The sequence below is a fragment of the Sparassis crispa genome, assembly GCF_003851025.1.
Source record: "Sparassis crispa DNA, contig_000001F, whole genome shotgun sequence".
NCBI classification, from domain to species: domain Eukaryota; kingdom Fungi; phylum Basidiomycota; class Agaricomycetes; order Polyporales; family Sparassidaceae; genus Sparassis; species Sparassis crispa.
Genome location: NW_020939748.1, coordinates 523,472 through 539,037, shown reverse-complemented (window position 1 = coordinate 539,037; position 15,566 = coordinate 523,472). Strand labels below are relative to the sequence as shown.

At 48.7% G+C, this 15,566-nt stretch overlaps 5 protein-coding genes across 5 annotated transcripts; 4 read left to right on the top strand and 1 right to left on the bottom strand.

The window, feature by feature from the left end:
- Positions 1-4,482: 4,482 nt before the first annotated feature.
- Positions 4,483-4,929, top strand: SCP_0201690 (hypothetical protein; the record flags this gene model as incomplete). Its single annotated transcript, XM_027754084.1, has 1 exon — positions 4,483-4,929. The coding sequence occupies one exon, from the start codon at positions 4,483-4,485 to the stop codon at positions 4,927-4,929; it is 447 nt and encodes a 148-aa protein (XP_027609885.1).
- A 188-nt stretch (positions 4,930-5,117) lies between these two features.
- On the bottom strand, positions 5,118-6,376 carry SCP_0201680 (hypothetical protein; the record flags this gene model as incomplete). Its single annotated transcript, XM_027754083.1, has 6 exons — positions 5,118-5,380; positions 5,431-5,568; positions 5,618-5,738; positions 5,796-6,082; positions 6,135-6,213; positions 6,269-6,376. The coding sequence occupies 6 exons, from the start codon at positions 6,374-6,376 to the stop codon at positions 5,118-5,120; spliced, it is 996 nt and encodes a 331-aa protein (XP_027609884.1).
- Positions 6,377-7,051: 675 nt separating this feature from the next.
- SCP_0201670 (hypothetical protein) lies at positions 7,052-8,426 on the top strand (the record flags this gene model as incomplete). Its single annotated transcript, XM_027754082.1, has 7 exons — positions 7,052-7,142; positions 7,191-7,304; positions 7,351-7,763; positions 7,815-8,044; positions 8,123-8,205; positions 8,261-8,340; positions 8,391-8,426. 7 exons carry the CDS (start codon positions 7,052-7,054, stop codon positions 8,424-8,426), a joined length of 1,047 nt encoding a protein of 348 aa, XP_027609883.1.
- A 1,256-nt stretch (positions 8,427-9,682) lies between these two features.
- Positions 9,683-11,731, top strand: SCP_0201660 (hypothetical protein; the record flags this gene model as incomplete). The annotated part of the gene is made up of 10 exons (XM_027754081.1): positions 9,683-9,977; positions 10,024-10,144; positions 10,200-10,254; positions 10,311-10,377; positions 10,425-10,569; positions 10,625-10,661; positions 10,715-11,047; positions 11,098-11,286; positions 11,371-11,486; positions 11,548-11,731. 10 exons carry the CDS (start codon positions 9,683-9,685, stop codon positions 11,729-11,731), a joined length of 1,542 nt encoding a protein of 513 aa, XP_027609882.1.
- Positions 11,732-12,173: 442 nt separating this feature from the next.
- On the top strand, positions 12,174-15,399 carry SCP_0201650 (Dehydrogenase citC; the record flags this gene model as incomplete). Its single annotated transcript, XM_027754080.1, has 26 exons — positions 12,174-12,228; positions 12,286-12,293; positions 12,346-12,445; positions 12,497-12,564; positions 12,623-12,666; positions 12,723-12,796; positions 12,848-12,917; positions 12,972-13,088; positions 13,135-13,147; positions 13,207-13,245; positions 13,298-13,309; positions 13,361-13,429; positions 13,480-13,658; positions 13,711-13,729; positions 13,778-13,901; positions 13,959-14,049; positions 14,115-14,356; positions 14,404-14,477; positions 14,530-14,602; positions 14,656-14,733; positions 14,804-14,854; positions 14,914-14,946; positions 15,014-15,090; positions 15,137-15,209; positions 15,284-15,310; positions 15,368-15,399. 26 exons carry the CDS (start codon positions 12,174-12,176, stop codon positions 15,397-15,399), a joined length of 1,842 nt encoding a protein of 613 aa, XP_027609881.1.
- Between the last annotated feature and the right edge of the window lie 167 nt (positions 15,400-15,566).

Sequence of the window (15,566 nt, the reverse complement as noted above, 5' to 3'; positions counted from 1 at the left end):
TGTGAAGTCGAGAATCAGAAGAAAACTGCCAAGACATTTGTCAGATAATAGTCTGTAATAGTCAAGATGCTTCACAGTGACATACTGCTGTTAGAATGTGTTGAGCCCTTCTTTCAAATTCTCTTCCTCTGCTTCTCCAACCTCTCCTCTACTGCCAAGATATTTGTCAGATAATAGTCTGCAAAGTCAAGATGCTTCACAATGACATACTGCTGTTAGAATGTGTTGAGCCCTTCTTCCAAATTCTCTTCCTCTGCTTCTCCAACCTCTCCTCTTTCTTCTGGGGTCAGCCAATCAAGTACTGGATGCTTTCTGAGCACATAGACAGCAGTTTTGTAGTTCCAAACTCCAACAATATCCACAATTTCTGAAATTTGTGCAACCTTGATCTCATTAGACCACATTCCCTTCCAAGTCTTCAGTGGGTGTGTTATGTTATGGATTGGATGATAAACAACCATTTCCACACCATTAAATCTGTAGAATGCAAGGGCTTCACCAAAAATTGGAACCATGCCTCCAGCTGAATGTCCTTCAAAATAACGATGGGATCTCGAGGGAGGATTGCCATGGTGAAGTTCACTTAAGTGGCTATTCAAGACAGCCTTTTGACTGCCTACACGTAGCTTTCCATATCTTGTAACAGCTGAGTCTAGATCAAAGGCAACTTGCTGTGACTCTGAGATTGCTTGAAACTGCTGATAAAATTCTGTCCCCAAGTTATGCTCTTTTTTGGTTATATTGACCTTCGAAAAAAGTGAGGACTTGTTGGTTATGAGTTGATTGGGAGTGGGTGCGAGTGATGGATAGTAGAGAAGAAGGGATTCAACAAGTTGTCTTTCTAAAATCAAATTGGCCAAATTGGCAAATGGTGCCTTCTTGGAACGAACTTTTGAACCAAGTTCTCCAATAGTTCTCTCCATGGTAGCTTGTGAGCCAAGGCGAACAGAGCCATACCATTTGATATGAAGTGGCACATGAATCAACTGAAAAATGCATAGCCGAAATCTTGAAATCTTCTCTGGATCAGCTCCAATGTAGAGTGTCTGGAACCCTGTTAGAAATGATACAATCTTGTCATGAAGCCATCTGATCTCCAAATCACTTCGTGGCTTGATAGTCATGGCAAACTCCATAATTTCCACAAACTGGGAAAAGTTGTAAGAAACCATAGTGTTGAAGCCTAGTTCAAGTCCAATTGGAAGAATATACCAGTGAAGCAAAGCCATCCATTCATAAATTTTGTATTGGCTTTGGCATTTCAAATATGGGTCGCGAACTGGTCCACAAAATGAGGGAGGAAGTGAAGACATTGCTTCTGAAACCAGGCTTCCAAATAATGCTGCCTTCTCTTTGCTGAGATAAATTGGGTCTTGAGGTGAACTATGAATGGTCCACATATCCCATATGAATGCCAGTTCATTTTCATAGTGGATGTGAAAGGGGTCCAAAGGAAAGAATGATGGATGTATAAATGCAGGACTTGCTGCAGCTAAAGGCATACGAGAAATTCCTGTTTCTCATGTAATAGCTGCTTGCCCTCATTTTGAGGTGGTGTGAAGAAGCTGCTCAATTATCTCCCAATATTTTGTTTCTGTCCGCAGTGGCAAATTATTGAGATCATAGAAAGGTGGGCAACTAGGATTATATCTTGCATTCTCTGATGGTGAGATAGGATAATATTGTGCCTTTGCCCCTTTTTTTAGGCTTGATCGTGCACCTTGGACTTCACTAAATCGGTCACCATGAAGTGCTGAATGTCCTGCCATCCCGTTCATTTTTGCAGAGCCTAGCATATCTCCAAGCACCATGCAAAGAAATGCATGATTCATAAAGTAGGAGGAATCAATGGCATCCCACATCCAGATTCCCTCGCTTGCCATGGCTAAATCTTCAAAGAGAGGATAGAGGAAGGATTCAAGGTTTCCTGGACTATGAGGGCCTGGAATAGCCATAGAAATGATGATCTGATGTGATTTATAGCGAAATTCGGGAGGAAGGTTGAGTAATATCAGGATAAGAATCCAGGTGTCTGATTGTTTCTTCATTATAAGCTGAGCACCATCTGTGGATAAAGCGAATGCAATATCTCGAGGATCCTTGAACAGATTCATTCTTGTATAATGATGAATGTGCACATTAGAATCTGAAAAGTCTGAATATAGCCTTTGAGACTATAAAGCTGTGAATTTATTTGAAGCATATTAAAAATTCAAATAAAACTTACTTGTGAAGCATCCGCAAGCAATTTTAAGGCCTGCTGTAAACATTTATCTCTATAGCATAGAAGCCTTGCAGTTTCCAGATTTGCAAACATAGCTTTAAAAACTGCTGTAAATGAGTTGTAAAGCATTTGTGCTTTTGACTTATTTTTGGCTCTGTAACGTGACCTTCCACAAATTTGACCATCTCGAATATAGGGACAGGTATCCATTTTCTCGAATTGGCCAGTATATGCAATGCAGCTCCGCGAACACATATCAACTTGCAACAGCTTGGTGTCTGTCAAAGTGGCTGCTAACTTGCATATCAAATATAGAGATTGAATATCCATGTGACTTGCATCTGCCAAAACCTTTCCATGATACTTGTATGCTTTCACAGTGCCATTGGATAGTTTCCATGCAATGTAATGTCGAAAAGATTGAAACTCCAAAGGAGTTAATTCACGTGGTAGCGAGGCAGAGAATGGAGGTTCCAAAGGGCAGGAATATCCATGTAGCAGAATTTTCTGCAGATCGGTTTGCACTTGAGGATATTGAAAATCCATTGGCTCTATGATAGGCTCCATGCCATCGCTTTCATCCTGTGTGTCCTCGGTATCACTTGTATCAATACCACTTGTATCACTGTTCATTGTATCACCATCACTTGAGTAAGTTGCTTCTTGATCTTGAACTTGAGGAGAAAATGTAAGGAGGTCTTCTTTCTCATCCTCATCTTCATCTGCTTCCTCGTCTTCTTCCTGGTCTTCTTCCTGGTCTTCTTCCTGGTCTTCTTCCTGGTCTTCTTCCTGGTCTTCTTCCTCATCATTGCTTATATTCTGCTCCATATTTTCATCAACCTCCATAACCTGTCCTTAGTCCATATCTTCATCTGCTAAATCTTCTTCACCAGTTATAGTCAAATTCTTGTTCACATTCAAATCTAACAATGTATCAGCTCTAAGTTTAATAAATGATCCACAAAATGGAGAGGTGAGAGTATAGTTAGTGAACTGGTAGCCAGAATCTATCCAGTCTGCTAACTGCCAGTGAGGCTCAACCTCACCACCATCTCTCTGATTTACTGATAACAAACCAGAACACTTACATGCAGCTGGTATATCACGAGAAGTTTGGAATGATGCATCCCGTAACGTCTGAGTGTTCAAGAGAATACAATTTTGAAGACGGTCTCGATAGGCTTCTGTGTGAAATGGTTGTTCAAGCTGTTCAACATCTTGATAAAGGTGTATTCGAAGAGTGGATAGACTACGCTCCTTGCCGGGATGACATTTGCTGCACTTGCAGATCATGTTGAATTCAGTTTAGAGGATGTGTAGCTTGTTAGAAAGGTGCAATGAGATGGTATGAGAGTAAGAGCAATGCGGCTGATAACCGCATTGCATCCGCCTGGTTGCAATGTGATTGTTTCCTAATTTGGAGTGCTGACAAATCTGAGGAAGTTGAACTTCCAGACTTGGATGTCGCGCCTGCTGTCCGACTTAGCCGCCAGCAATGTCGCACCAACCACTGCCCGGTATTTCAGACTTCTCTCCAACTACTGATTTCTCTTTGTCTTCTGGTCCGGTTTCTGTTTCTCAATCACTCACCTCATGCAACCACAATATCGCCGATCTAGACCTCTCTGAGCTTCTGAAAAATCACCATGTCTTGGATATGTACAACGAGCTTCGGCAAATGAGCATGCAGGTGGTAAAGTTGTCTGACTCACAAGCTCAGTTGATGCAGGTTATGCAAGAAAACAAGCAGTTGACACAAGAGCTGCAAGCATTAAAGGCCGAAAAGAGTCAATCGTCAAGTTTTGCCAGGTAAGTGGCTCATTCATTCCAGTTTTTGGTTGATTTATGTCTCACTCAGTAGCTCAACAATTTTGCCAAGTGATTCTGCTTCTCGTCGCGGCATGATCTCCCGCGATGGGAGCGATGTTTCCGCATCTCGACCTCATTTTAATGCTCTTCCCATCGCTCCTGCAAGGTGATATCCACCGGCAGTCTTATGGTACAAGGAGGATATCGAAGGAGATGAAGACATCACCATTTTAGTAACTAATCCCACGAGGATCCCGATGGATAAGACAGTCTGACACGCAGATGGTGAACTCATCTCGCTCGCCGAGTGGCATGCAATCCAATCAACTGCTCGCATGGTTAAGCACGATCTTCTCTCCCTTCCTCCTCCCTGAGAATGTCGGTATCGCAATGTGAAGAAGACGAAGAAGGTGCTGCGGGCTGCATATCCACGCGAGTGGGAAGCCGTGATGCTGAAGATGGAGAAGATGCAGCCGTTACTTGCCCTTTGTGAAAACCACTGGAAGGCGGAGCATATCCTTGGTCAGATGCTACTACAGGAGAAGGGACCAGATTTTGAGGCTGACGATGATGACGATGTCAGCCACGTCAGTACCTCCGTTGTCAGCACTAGTGTAGGCAAACCCTCAGCATCTGAGACAGTCGGAGTCCCCACTGCGGCAACCTCACAGACTTCAGCCATCAACAAGCGACGTCGAGGACATTCTTCTTCTTCGAGCAAGCCAAAGAAGAAACCTGCCGTGAATGTGGCATTGCAGCATGTGAAGGATACGATGTTCGCGCCGGTAACTGCACCAACACTCATCAGGAAAAAATGGCTTGACTACATGGCCCGACGTAGCCTAGGTAGCAGTGGTAGCCCGGTAGACAAGTCCCCGGTTATATTGTACCGGTAGCTGCTGCAGCACCTCTGTAGTGCCCTGTAGCCCAGTAGGCATCCTACGTAGCTGTAAGTAATCCATTGTAATCGGCAGTAAAGTGGTAGCCCCCAGCCAAATTTCATAGCTAGAAGCTGAATAGCTGTCGAATCACACCAATGGACACAGTGCAAGAAATATATTCAGAATATATTAGCTATATTACACTAAACCGGAGTGCTGAAGCAGGGAACCAGCAGGTCAGAGCGGCGGGAAACAACAAACAGTGCCTGGCCGTTCATGTGTCGGCTGCCCGTGCGAACGAGGAGGTCGGGGTTAGCGATGATGACGCACGTCATGATAGGGTGATAGAACGGCACGGGCATCGGGAACGCCGTGTCGTGCGCCCGCCCGCGCTCGAATGCATTCGCATCCATGCGCCCGGCGCGAACGTGTTCCACGTCGCGCTGCCGTCGCCATGCGAACTTCTCTACGCGGGCGCGGCAGTGGTGCTCCACGCACGCGGCGTGCGGCCCCCACCGGCTCCAATCACATTGTGCTCACTCGCGTGCATCGCGGAGAGCATGTCGCACACGAGATCGATGTCGAGCGTTGGCACAAAAAACGACATCAGGGACAAGCTCATTAGGTCCAAGAATCTGTAAAGTAAAGCCGGACCTGGGGCATCAGCATGTCGATTTCGCTCGCAGTAGAGTGGGCAGTACACATGCATGGTAGCGGGCCGTAGCATGCATCAGAACGAGCTCATCCTCCTTGTCATTGAAGTAGCCCGGCTCGGTCCACCCAAATGCATACATCTTGTCAATGAACGAGCCTTGCCGAACCACCTGCTCGCACGCCCGCGTCAGTCATGAGTCTGCAACAGGTGAGAGTGGAGAACATACTGCGCCAACCAAATCGAGGTAATGATACTGTATGTTGCTCATTATCTCGATGGTATCCTGCCTTTGAATTTGGCTGACAGAGGGGCGAAGGGCGAGGGGAGTGCGAAGCGGTGGTGCGAGAGTGGGGCCATCAACCTCGCGCAGCTGCGCGGTGTCTCCTCGCGGTCCGCGTGTTGGCTCCTCGGGCGAACGAGAAAACTGGAGGACGAAGGGGAAAAGGGCGAGGGGAGTGCGAGGCCGTGGTAAGAGGGCGAGGCTGTTGACCTCACGCAGCCGCGCGGTGTCGCCTGGCCGCGTGTCAGCTCCCCGTGCGAACGAGGAGGGAGGAGGATGGGGGACCAAGGTGCGAGGAGAGTGTGGGAGTGCGGGGCTGGAGCGGCGTCGTCGCACCGCAGTGGCCAGTGCAACGACGAGGAGGCTGCAAAAATTTAGCACTGTATTGTAGGGATATGAAAAATCTTTTTTTAACTCACCTGGGGGTGCCCTTCGACCTCTGAAAACAAACATGCTGCCGAATGTTTGCGCTCGACGGCGTGGGGGAGCGCGAACTGGAGGTTGGAGGTGTTGCCAAAAGTCTGCATCGTGAGTACCACCAGTACAGAAATACTTAGGACATCTGCATGCAAATGATAGGAAGGCAGAAATCGCATAGATAAACTGAGAGGACGAGTAGCAGTGAGATGCGACACCGCAGCGAACTGAATTTGATGAGAGACACACCGGTGAGAGGCCAAGAGACAAGAAGAAAGACAGCGATGCCAACAGAGGATGCGCAAGAGGTGGGACGACCCACAAATTTTACCAAGTTCATGGAGCACGTGATCGATGGTGCCATAGTTCGTAACAACTGCCCGACGCTTCCCGCCCTTCCCGACCTGCTCTGGCAGTACAGTGAAGTGCGAGGTGAAGTAGGTTGCTATCGGTTCTGTAACTATATAGCTAGCAGACAAACACAGAAAATATGCCAACACTACATTCCATAGTTCATTTACTGTCTATTCACAGTGCTCCCAAGCCACTAAAGAGTCAGCTTAGCCAAGAAATCCCTTTGCAGATGCCCACGTTTAGGCTTGCATGCACCAGGAATTGGGCACATTTGAGATCTCAATGGTAGCATATGAACCAACTCAATTTTTAAAATGCTTTTAAGCTCCGCCTGATAGGCGCAATCTCTCCATGGTGCTATGGAAATGTGAGTGGTGGCTACACAGCCCTACAGAGGTGTACATTGAGCGACGCGCGGCTACGTGCCCTACATGTGTCTACGTAATCATGGCGGCAGCTACCTCACTTGGGGCTTTTTCCTGATGCTGGAACCGCAGCTTGGTGCAATCACCAACATTCTTGGTAAGTTCTGATATTTTCTTTCATTGTGTCGATGTTCACGCGAAATAGCTATAGTGCCGCCTGCACCGTCATCATCACTTACTTCACCTTCGGGTCCCACAGCGAAGGCGGCAGTTGATGTTAGTTTCATCAATGTCGATCCGTCAATCGAGAATTTGATTGGTAAGCTACAACTAACCTTCTCGTACATTTACTTATTCGCTCGCAGACATGTTGTCCGGCAGCCATACAGGTTTAACGAGTGGATTTGAGCTTCTCAACGCCATGAAGCTCAAACCCGCATTTGGTGTTGGTTCTCCAACACTGGAAGTAATTGCATTCATCGAGCGCATCGAGAACACCGATCCTAATGCGCCGGACCTCTCAGAAGATGACCTCGGAACGGCGTGGGGCCACTACCAGTTTACAGCTGGCTCAATGACTTCTAGCTCTGTACTTACCTCATGGGACAGCATTGGGAATGATGCTGCGCGAAGGCTGATTGCGGCTGCCATGAAGACCTGCAAAGTTGCAAGGCATGTATGTTTTGTCAACGGGATCGAGGCAAACACGTATCTTAGCGACACGTACTTGGAGACGACCTTCGAAATTCTTTGGCAGCTTTGGAAAGCAGCAGGAGGGGTGAGTACAAAATTATCTGAATATGTTGGTTCTAAATTAAATTCACTACAGCCCATTGTGAAGGGTAAGAGCAAAGCTGTGCCACCGTCAGATGCTCACACCATGTCCACCACCGGTATTCCTGAGTCCTCCGCCGCCACTCAGACTTCTGGTGTCTCTGCTTCGGCTGATAATGCTCAATCCTCTCCTCGCACCAGTCCCCCTGTGAACGATTCAGTCCCCTCCAACTCATCTGGCACTGGCAAACTGGAGACCGACACGAGAGACTCTGACCCGAGTACGTATCTCAACATAAGTAACTTATTTCTTCGTTCTTCTGCATCCTCACTAACTGTACCATATGCATAGCTACTCAACAGAGATGAGTTGTTCGAATGGATAATTGATCGGAAGTTGGCGGGCAACATGAAGCTTGGCAAGAAGAGTTCCTCTATGAAGAAAGGTAAGTATTCTCCGCTTATTTCAATGTCTTTGTCCGCTCATCTTTATGCCAACAGACAAGCTGGTATCAATCATTCTCTCTGCCGAAGCAATGGGCCAGCCATTGAAGGCAGAAGTTGAGACAATCGTGCAGCAGGTAAGAACAATTCGATCCTTTGCATCCACCGCTGACACGTTGGTTCACAGCGTAAGGTCAAGAAGATGGCCGCTTTGAAGGGTTGAGCTCTTCCGAGCTGAGTGCCTGCCTGTCTTCCCGAACTGCGAGAGGAATTTTCGGACTCGGCAGTGGGAAGGGGCGTGTCGTCGCTGTGTTGCTAGTGCTAGTGCCAAATTGCGCTCGTCTGTAGTAACGAATTTGTGACGAATTTATGACTTTTGATGACTATTACAATGGAAGAGTGACAAACTAAATCCGACTAAATCCGACTATTCTATGACCGAGATCTGACTATAGAAGACTATGACAGGGCTCGTGTTTGACTTTATTCAGTTCATTCCGGCCTCAACTTTGGACAATTTCTTGACTTTTTGGGGACAAAATAGTCTCAATTTTGTAACCAACATACCAAATTTTGGCGGAATTGACTATCACATGAGCATCATAGACTATTTCACGTTTTTACACGACTTTGTCAGACTTCGCATTTTTACTGTGAGTTATTCATGGCTACGCACACCGGGAAGCATAGTTGCCTTTCCATGCTCACCCTCTCTGGTTGGGGTGTAGTCTCCCGTAGGCAGACTACAATATAATCCTCATTAAGTGGGTGGAGGAAGGATTAAATAAGCACGAGCTGCTGGCCAGGAGCACATTGGGGGTGGCTGAGGTCTCCTGGGCGACCCACGTGAGAGCCACGTATCGGCATCACGGCATCTGTCCTTAACGAACCGGTAACCATATGCATGCGGCCTCCGTAAGTACCTCTATCATGAATCCGAACCTATCAGTCTCACGACGTAATGTCGGACGTATTTTCTAGAAAGGGCCATGGGCGGAAGAATGTCACCCTTGAATCTTGTTCGATTGGGAGGAGGTGTTTCCGCACAAGGCGGCGGCTCCATTAACTGACATCGTACATCATTCACTTTGAATTCCTTCAAAATGAATGAACTTACGACAAACTGACAGCTAATGATGAGGCGGGCATCCGGGCGCGGCTAAGTATTGCGCACAAACGGTAGTTTTCCTAATATTGATGAATGACTGGGCCTGTCACACTCATATGGACACGATGATCTCTTCCAGAAACAATAATCAAATGTCCGCAGAAGCCAGCTGTCTGCATAGTGTGCGTAAAACTGTGTGGGAAGTCCAGTCCATGGCATTTCGGGAGAAAGGCATGCCAATGGTGATGAGTGCAGTTTCTTGCCGAGCACATCTCAACGCTGAGCCTGAGCCTGAGTCTGAACGTGTCTCACCTTGGACAGGATCCTCTTTCGTTGGCCTAGCAGGCTGATGTATTCCATCTGTTAGAGCAATGCTACTCGACTTATTTTCTCCGTGGGGTGCCTTTGGCACACTCCTTGCTCTTATTTCTGCCGCTCATGTTTACAGTCTCTGTGTTATCCGGCTCCAGAAGCGAAGTCTTCCTGGTCCATTTGGACTCCCCCTTCTGGGAAATCTTCTACAGCTCTTTCCTCATCGCAAGCACATGCTGTTGTATCTCTCTACTCTGGAGGAACGATATGGTCCTCTTTTCGCCTTCAATATGCCTGGCTACGGAAGAACCATCGTCATTAACCGTCCTGAATGGCTTGAGCACATGAGAAAAAGTGAGTTATTTGTACCACCTGGCATATGTAATTTACGGTCTCATAGATGAAGGGACAACGTATGGGAAGGGCGATTTCATACTCTCTATTTTCCAAGAGTTTCCCGGAGGCGACAGCGCGTTTGGATCTGAGGGTGCGAAGTGGCGCTTCAGTCGCAAGGTTATGAAGTATGTTCTATATTCTCACCTGCAATGCATTGTGCCAATGGCAATGGTCGATGAGGCCGATCTTTGTGGCTGCGACATTTGATCGTGATGTTTCATATTGCATGAACGAGGTGAGTATCATCCACGATGCTTAGTTTGTTGTTTGCCTCACAATGGTGTTCCTCAGGTTACTCTAACTGCGAGAGAAGCTCTAGAGAATGCTGCAAAAGAAGGACTTATCATCAATTTCAATGGTAGGATCTTCTTTCGCACCTTCAGACTACATCTCATGGCCCAGCAGATTTCTGCGGACGTCTGTCCTTGGAAGTCTTCTGTAAAATGGCCCTGGATTATGACATGAGACTTTTGACCGCAGACGCTTCTACCCTCATGGAGCAGCACCCATTGATGAAGTCCCTCTCTATTCTCAGCGAGGCAACATCTGGGTATCATCAACACCTGCGTTCTTTTGCATAACTGCTGATATTCCATGACTTATAGACGTCTCTTCAATCCGTGGTGGCGATTTATCGAGAAGGCCAGTATACATCTCAGGTCTACGATGATTTCTGTGCACTGATGCTTGCGTAGTTCGACGGTGTTAGCAGCCAATTTACGTCTGCTCGTGCGGAATTCTTCAATGTTATCGAGGAAGTAGTGCAGCAGCGTAAGAGTGCTGGAAAGGACCTGAAAGAGAACCATGACTTCCTGTCTGCTTTGTTACGCAACGGACAAGTTCAAGATCCAGCCCTCCTTCGCGATACTCTTGTGACATTGTTATTTGCGGCCAAAGACAATACACAGAATTCGCTGGCATGGTCCCTGTATGAGCTCTCACGTTCTCCTGTCTGGTTGAAGAAGCTACGCCAAGAGGCCCTCTCTAATGGTGCCCCCACACAGGGTGTGCAGTATAGCAACTTAGAGGTAGGTCGAAAGCGCTACTCTATCAGCTAGCTAACGAACTGCCCTTGTAGAGCTACCCTATCCACCTTGCTGTCTTCTATGAAACTCTGCGTCTGTGGCCAGGCGTCCCTAAGAACTCAAGGGTCGCACTGAAGGATGACATGCTCCCGGCAATTCCGGAGGAAGGGTATGGCCCCGTCCGCGTCTCGCGAGGCGAATATTTGCTGTGGTCCGACTACTCGATGATGCGGAGCGAACATGTACGTATCACCGTATGCCAGTACCTCTCATGATCTGAGGACGCTCGCTTCACCTCTGCATTTCCTCACCTGCGATATGCACAGGTCTGGGGCCCTGACGCGAGAGAGTTCAACCCAGCACGACACCTCGATGCGGATGGACTGTTTGTGAAACCGCCGCACCCCAAATTCCACTCATTTGGCTCGGGTCCGCGGCTGTGGTGAGCCCGCCCTGATTCATGTGTGCTCTCTCACTGTACTCACATCCCATTCTTCGGACAGCCCTGGTGCACAACTCGCCGCGTACGAGTTCGTCGCGTTCTGGTGCAGTGTCCTGCTGTGGTTCGACCTCGTACCCGTTGACGACATGACGCGACTCCCGGCTGACGCGCTTACGGTGACGATGCGCGACCCGCTGATGGTGAAGGTTGTGATGCGCAGCCCGAGTACGGTGCCCGACCACTGATTTGGAACGGTGCGGGGAACGTTCCGTTGGTGTCGTTCGAACCGGCGGTATTTGTCATGTATTTCACTCATGCAGGCTCACTGTTACCTATCTTTGTCGTGCCCATCTGTCCAATAGAACATACGTCGACTCAGTGGACGGGCTTCTTGATTGATACGATGAGACGGACGGAGATCAATCTGAAATGCCAACTGAAGGAAGCTCACTGACGGGGAAAGCAAGTATTGCGATCAGGTCACGACGTGCCGCGAGGACCTAGTCGCACGCCGCACGCCCGATCACCTATACACCGATGAGTCGCCCACCATCTCGTTCTGGCGTTGGGATAGCTTGCTCTCCGAGCAAGGATTATTTAAAGCATCTGAACCCTGTGAACACCCTCAAGCCTATCCCCAACTTCACGTCGAAACTCTTCAGCTTCCTCCCATTTCCACCCACTACGATGACTGCCACTGTTGCCCAAGTTTCTGGGGGGAAATTCGACTACATTATAATTGGTGTGTAATATCCGTTCTCACTCGTTCGCTAGCCCTATTGTGCTCATTCACTCGCAGGCGGTGGTGTCAGTTTGCAATATCATAGAGCAACTAAGACTCGTCTAACTCTATATTCAGACTGCAGGCCTCGCTCTGGCTAATCGTCTGTCAGAAGATCCCTCTCTTTCCGTCCTCGTCCTCGAGGCCGGGGCCGCTAATCTGGACGACAGTACTATCTGTGAGTCATTTTGTTGGCTCAGACACTAGATATCATTAGAGCACACTCCAGTGGTCCCTGGACCTGGGAACCGAAGGAAATTGCTCAACAATCCCAAATATGACTGGCAATTCAAGACAGTAAGGCTCCGAATTTAAATATTTTAGCTGAGCAGTGCTCGTTATTTGGCTTACGTAGATCGCTCAACCCCATTCGAATAATCGTTCCTATGCTTGGTCACGGTCAGTGCTGATTCCATCGCAACTCCACCTGCTGATAGACATACTTTTGCGAACAGTGGCAAGGGACTCGGCGGTAGCTCCGCTATCAATGTGCTACTATGGAACAAGCCCTCCCGGGACTATTTGCAAGGTAGATCTTCATGTCGACTGGATGGCGCTCGCTGATTGACTATCTTGCAAGCTTTCGAGGATCTTGGGAATCCCGGATGGAACTGGGAAGTGTTTGAAAAATATTCGAAAAGAGCTGAACGGTACTAGCAGTATGAAGCCATTTGCGACAAAGTTCTGCTTATATGCCACCGCAGATTCGTAAAGCCTGATCACGACCTCGACATTCTGACCTATGATATGGCATATCGCGGGGATTCAGGCAAGCTTACGCCAGCACTGCCCAGCCGAACTCTTTCTGATTTCCGTCTCAGGTGCTGTGGTCACCTCTTTTCCAGTGGTCCTCTCAAACCTCGAAAGGCCTATGGCTGAGGTAGGAGCATTTATTTTAGCGCGAAGTCCATTCTCAGTCAATTGCTGTTCCATTCACAGGCTCTGGAAAAGCATGGAATAACTCACGTTACCGACTCCGTATGTTCTCCCTTGCTTCTTTTACAGATGAGACCTAATGTTATCTCTGCAGTCATCCGGTTTCGTCAGCATCTTTCGTTTCCCTTGCTACTATATCATTATTGATTGCTCTCAGACTAATGGATCGACGTCCACCGCATTGACACTCCATCCTGACACGCACCAACGGTCGTATGCAGCCAATGTGAGTAGACTACTTTCATTTTAGCTTCGGCTGAGTCATTGTTTGGAAAGATGTATTACGTGCCCGTCGCGTCGCGCCAAAATCTAGCGGTTCTAGTCAATGCACATGTAACCAAGATAAATTCTCGGTCCAGCGCTGATGGCACTATAACAGCTGTTGGCGTGGAATTTCTGCATGCGGGTGTACCACAGCAGGTTGTCTGTATGAAAGAGGTCTGCCTCTGCGCAGGGTCGGTCGTCCTTTCCCTCTCGTTGCCTCCGAGTGCTCACAGGGTTGTCCAGGGCCGTCATGTCTCCTCAGGTGCGTATAATATGGGCTTGGAGAACAATCTGACATGTACTGTCATAGATCCTGGAGCTGTCCGGCATCGGAGACCCTGACGTCCTTCAGAAAGCTGGCATTGATCTGAAGGTGGTGTTACCTGGTGTCGGGGGAAATGTACAAGAACACCTGTTTGCACCCCTCTTTTACGGTAGGTTACCATCTCTGAGACAATGCTAAACGCTCATGGAATCATTTGGGCCCTTAGAATTGCGAAAGTACAGCCACGATGGGTGGAATTTTAATACGTACGATCCACTCTACGACCCTCAAGAGGCTATGAAGCAGCTTGCACTGCTGTAAGGGTGGTTCTCCTCCGTATGTCGCGTTGTCTCTGTCTCACGGGTACGTTTCGACATGGAAGTCCCGAGGGAAAGGGTCTCTTCAATTTGTGTACCACCGGACTCACCTTCGTCCCTCTAAACACGATTTGTGCCGACACGACGACGATACAGAAGACGGTATCCGAGACGATCCTCGCAGGTATCGCGCAAAATGTGTACCCGCCAGGTCTGCGAAAGCAGTACACAATTCAACTCAAACACCTTGAGCAGCAGGTACCTAGTCTCGAATTAATTCTTGGTCCCGGCATAATGATACCGCCTGGTGCGTCCACCGGCGAGCGCCATATACCGAGCTGACCCGCACCACAGCCAACCCCGACCCCACCAGGAAACACATCACCCTCGGCTTCGGCCTCAACAGCCCCTTCTCTCGAGGCACCATCGTGCGTTTTCTCATGGACACAAAGCTTACTATCAGACACTGACAAACTGCAGCACGTCGGGTCCAGCGACCCGCTGGTACCACCCGTCATCGACCCGCACGTATTCGAAGAATCATACGGCGAGTGTGCCCGGTCCGCCATGTTTGGACCGTGCTGATCATGTCATGCGGGAATCCAGACCTCACGACTATGGTTGAACTTGTCAAATTTCTCCGCCGCCTGGCGAAGACCGAGCCACTGAAGAGCCTCCTCGTTGGTAAGCATTGTTTGATACTTGATTTGTGCATTCCTACTCCAGCTCTTGAATACTCGTGCGTCGGACACAGAGACGGAGGTCAGCCCCGGTCCACAGGTCGAATCAGATGAGCAAATTGCCGGTGGGTTCCTTTTTCAGTAGCAGCGTGACAATCGTTCAGTCCAGTCCTTATTTTTGCAGAGTGGATCAAGAACAACGTCAGCACCACTTTCCGTACGCCCTCGTTCTCCTATTGCACGCTTTCTCGTTTCTCGATCTTACGCTACCGTGCTTGTTGCAGACACCGTGGGGTCATGCTCGATGCTGCCCGAGGAAGACGGCGGTGTTGTCGACCCGCAACTCAGAGTACTCCCTTCTGTATGCCGGGCCCCACCCCCGCTGCGAGCTGACTCCGCACTGACAGGTCTATCACACAACGAACATCCGCGTCGTGGACCTGTCCATCGCGCCCCTGCAGATCGGTGCGCACCCCCAAGGTGCGCCCATTTCCGTGCCTCTAGACCTTATGCTAGCTGCAGAGCGTTACTGACGGGCCCGTGTTCCACCCCAGCGATGGTCTATGCAATCGCGGAGCAAGGTAGGTCGTTGCGTGCAGATGATGGAGACTGTGCTTGCTGCTGACGTGAGATGCCAGCCGCGGACATCATCAAAGGAGTGGCCGCTTGAAGCCTGGCCACCTTCACCATATGCCCGTGTCTGTGCCGCTGTCCAGTCTTGGTAGTGTTTCGCGGTGTCTACATTGATTGAAATTAGAACGACCAGCATCCGTTGTACCTGTTGTATTGAGAATCCACATTTAATTCAGTCGTGGATGGATCCAGTAACAGAGACAC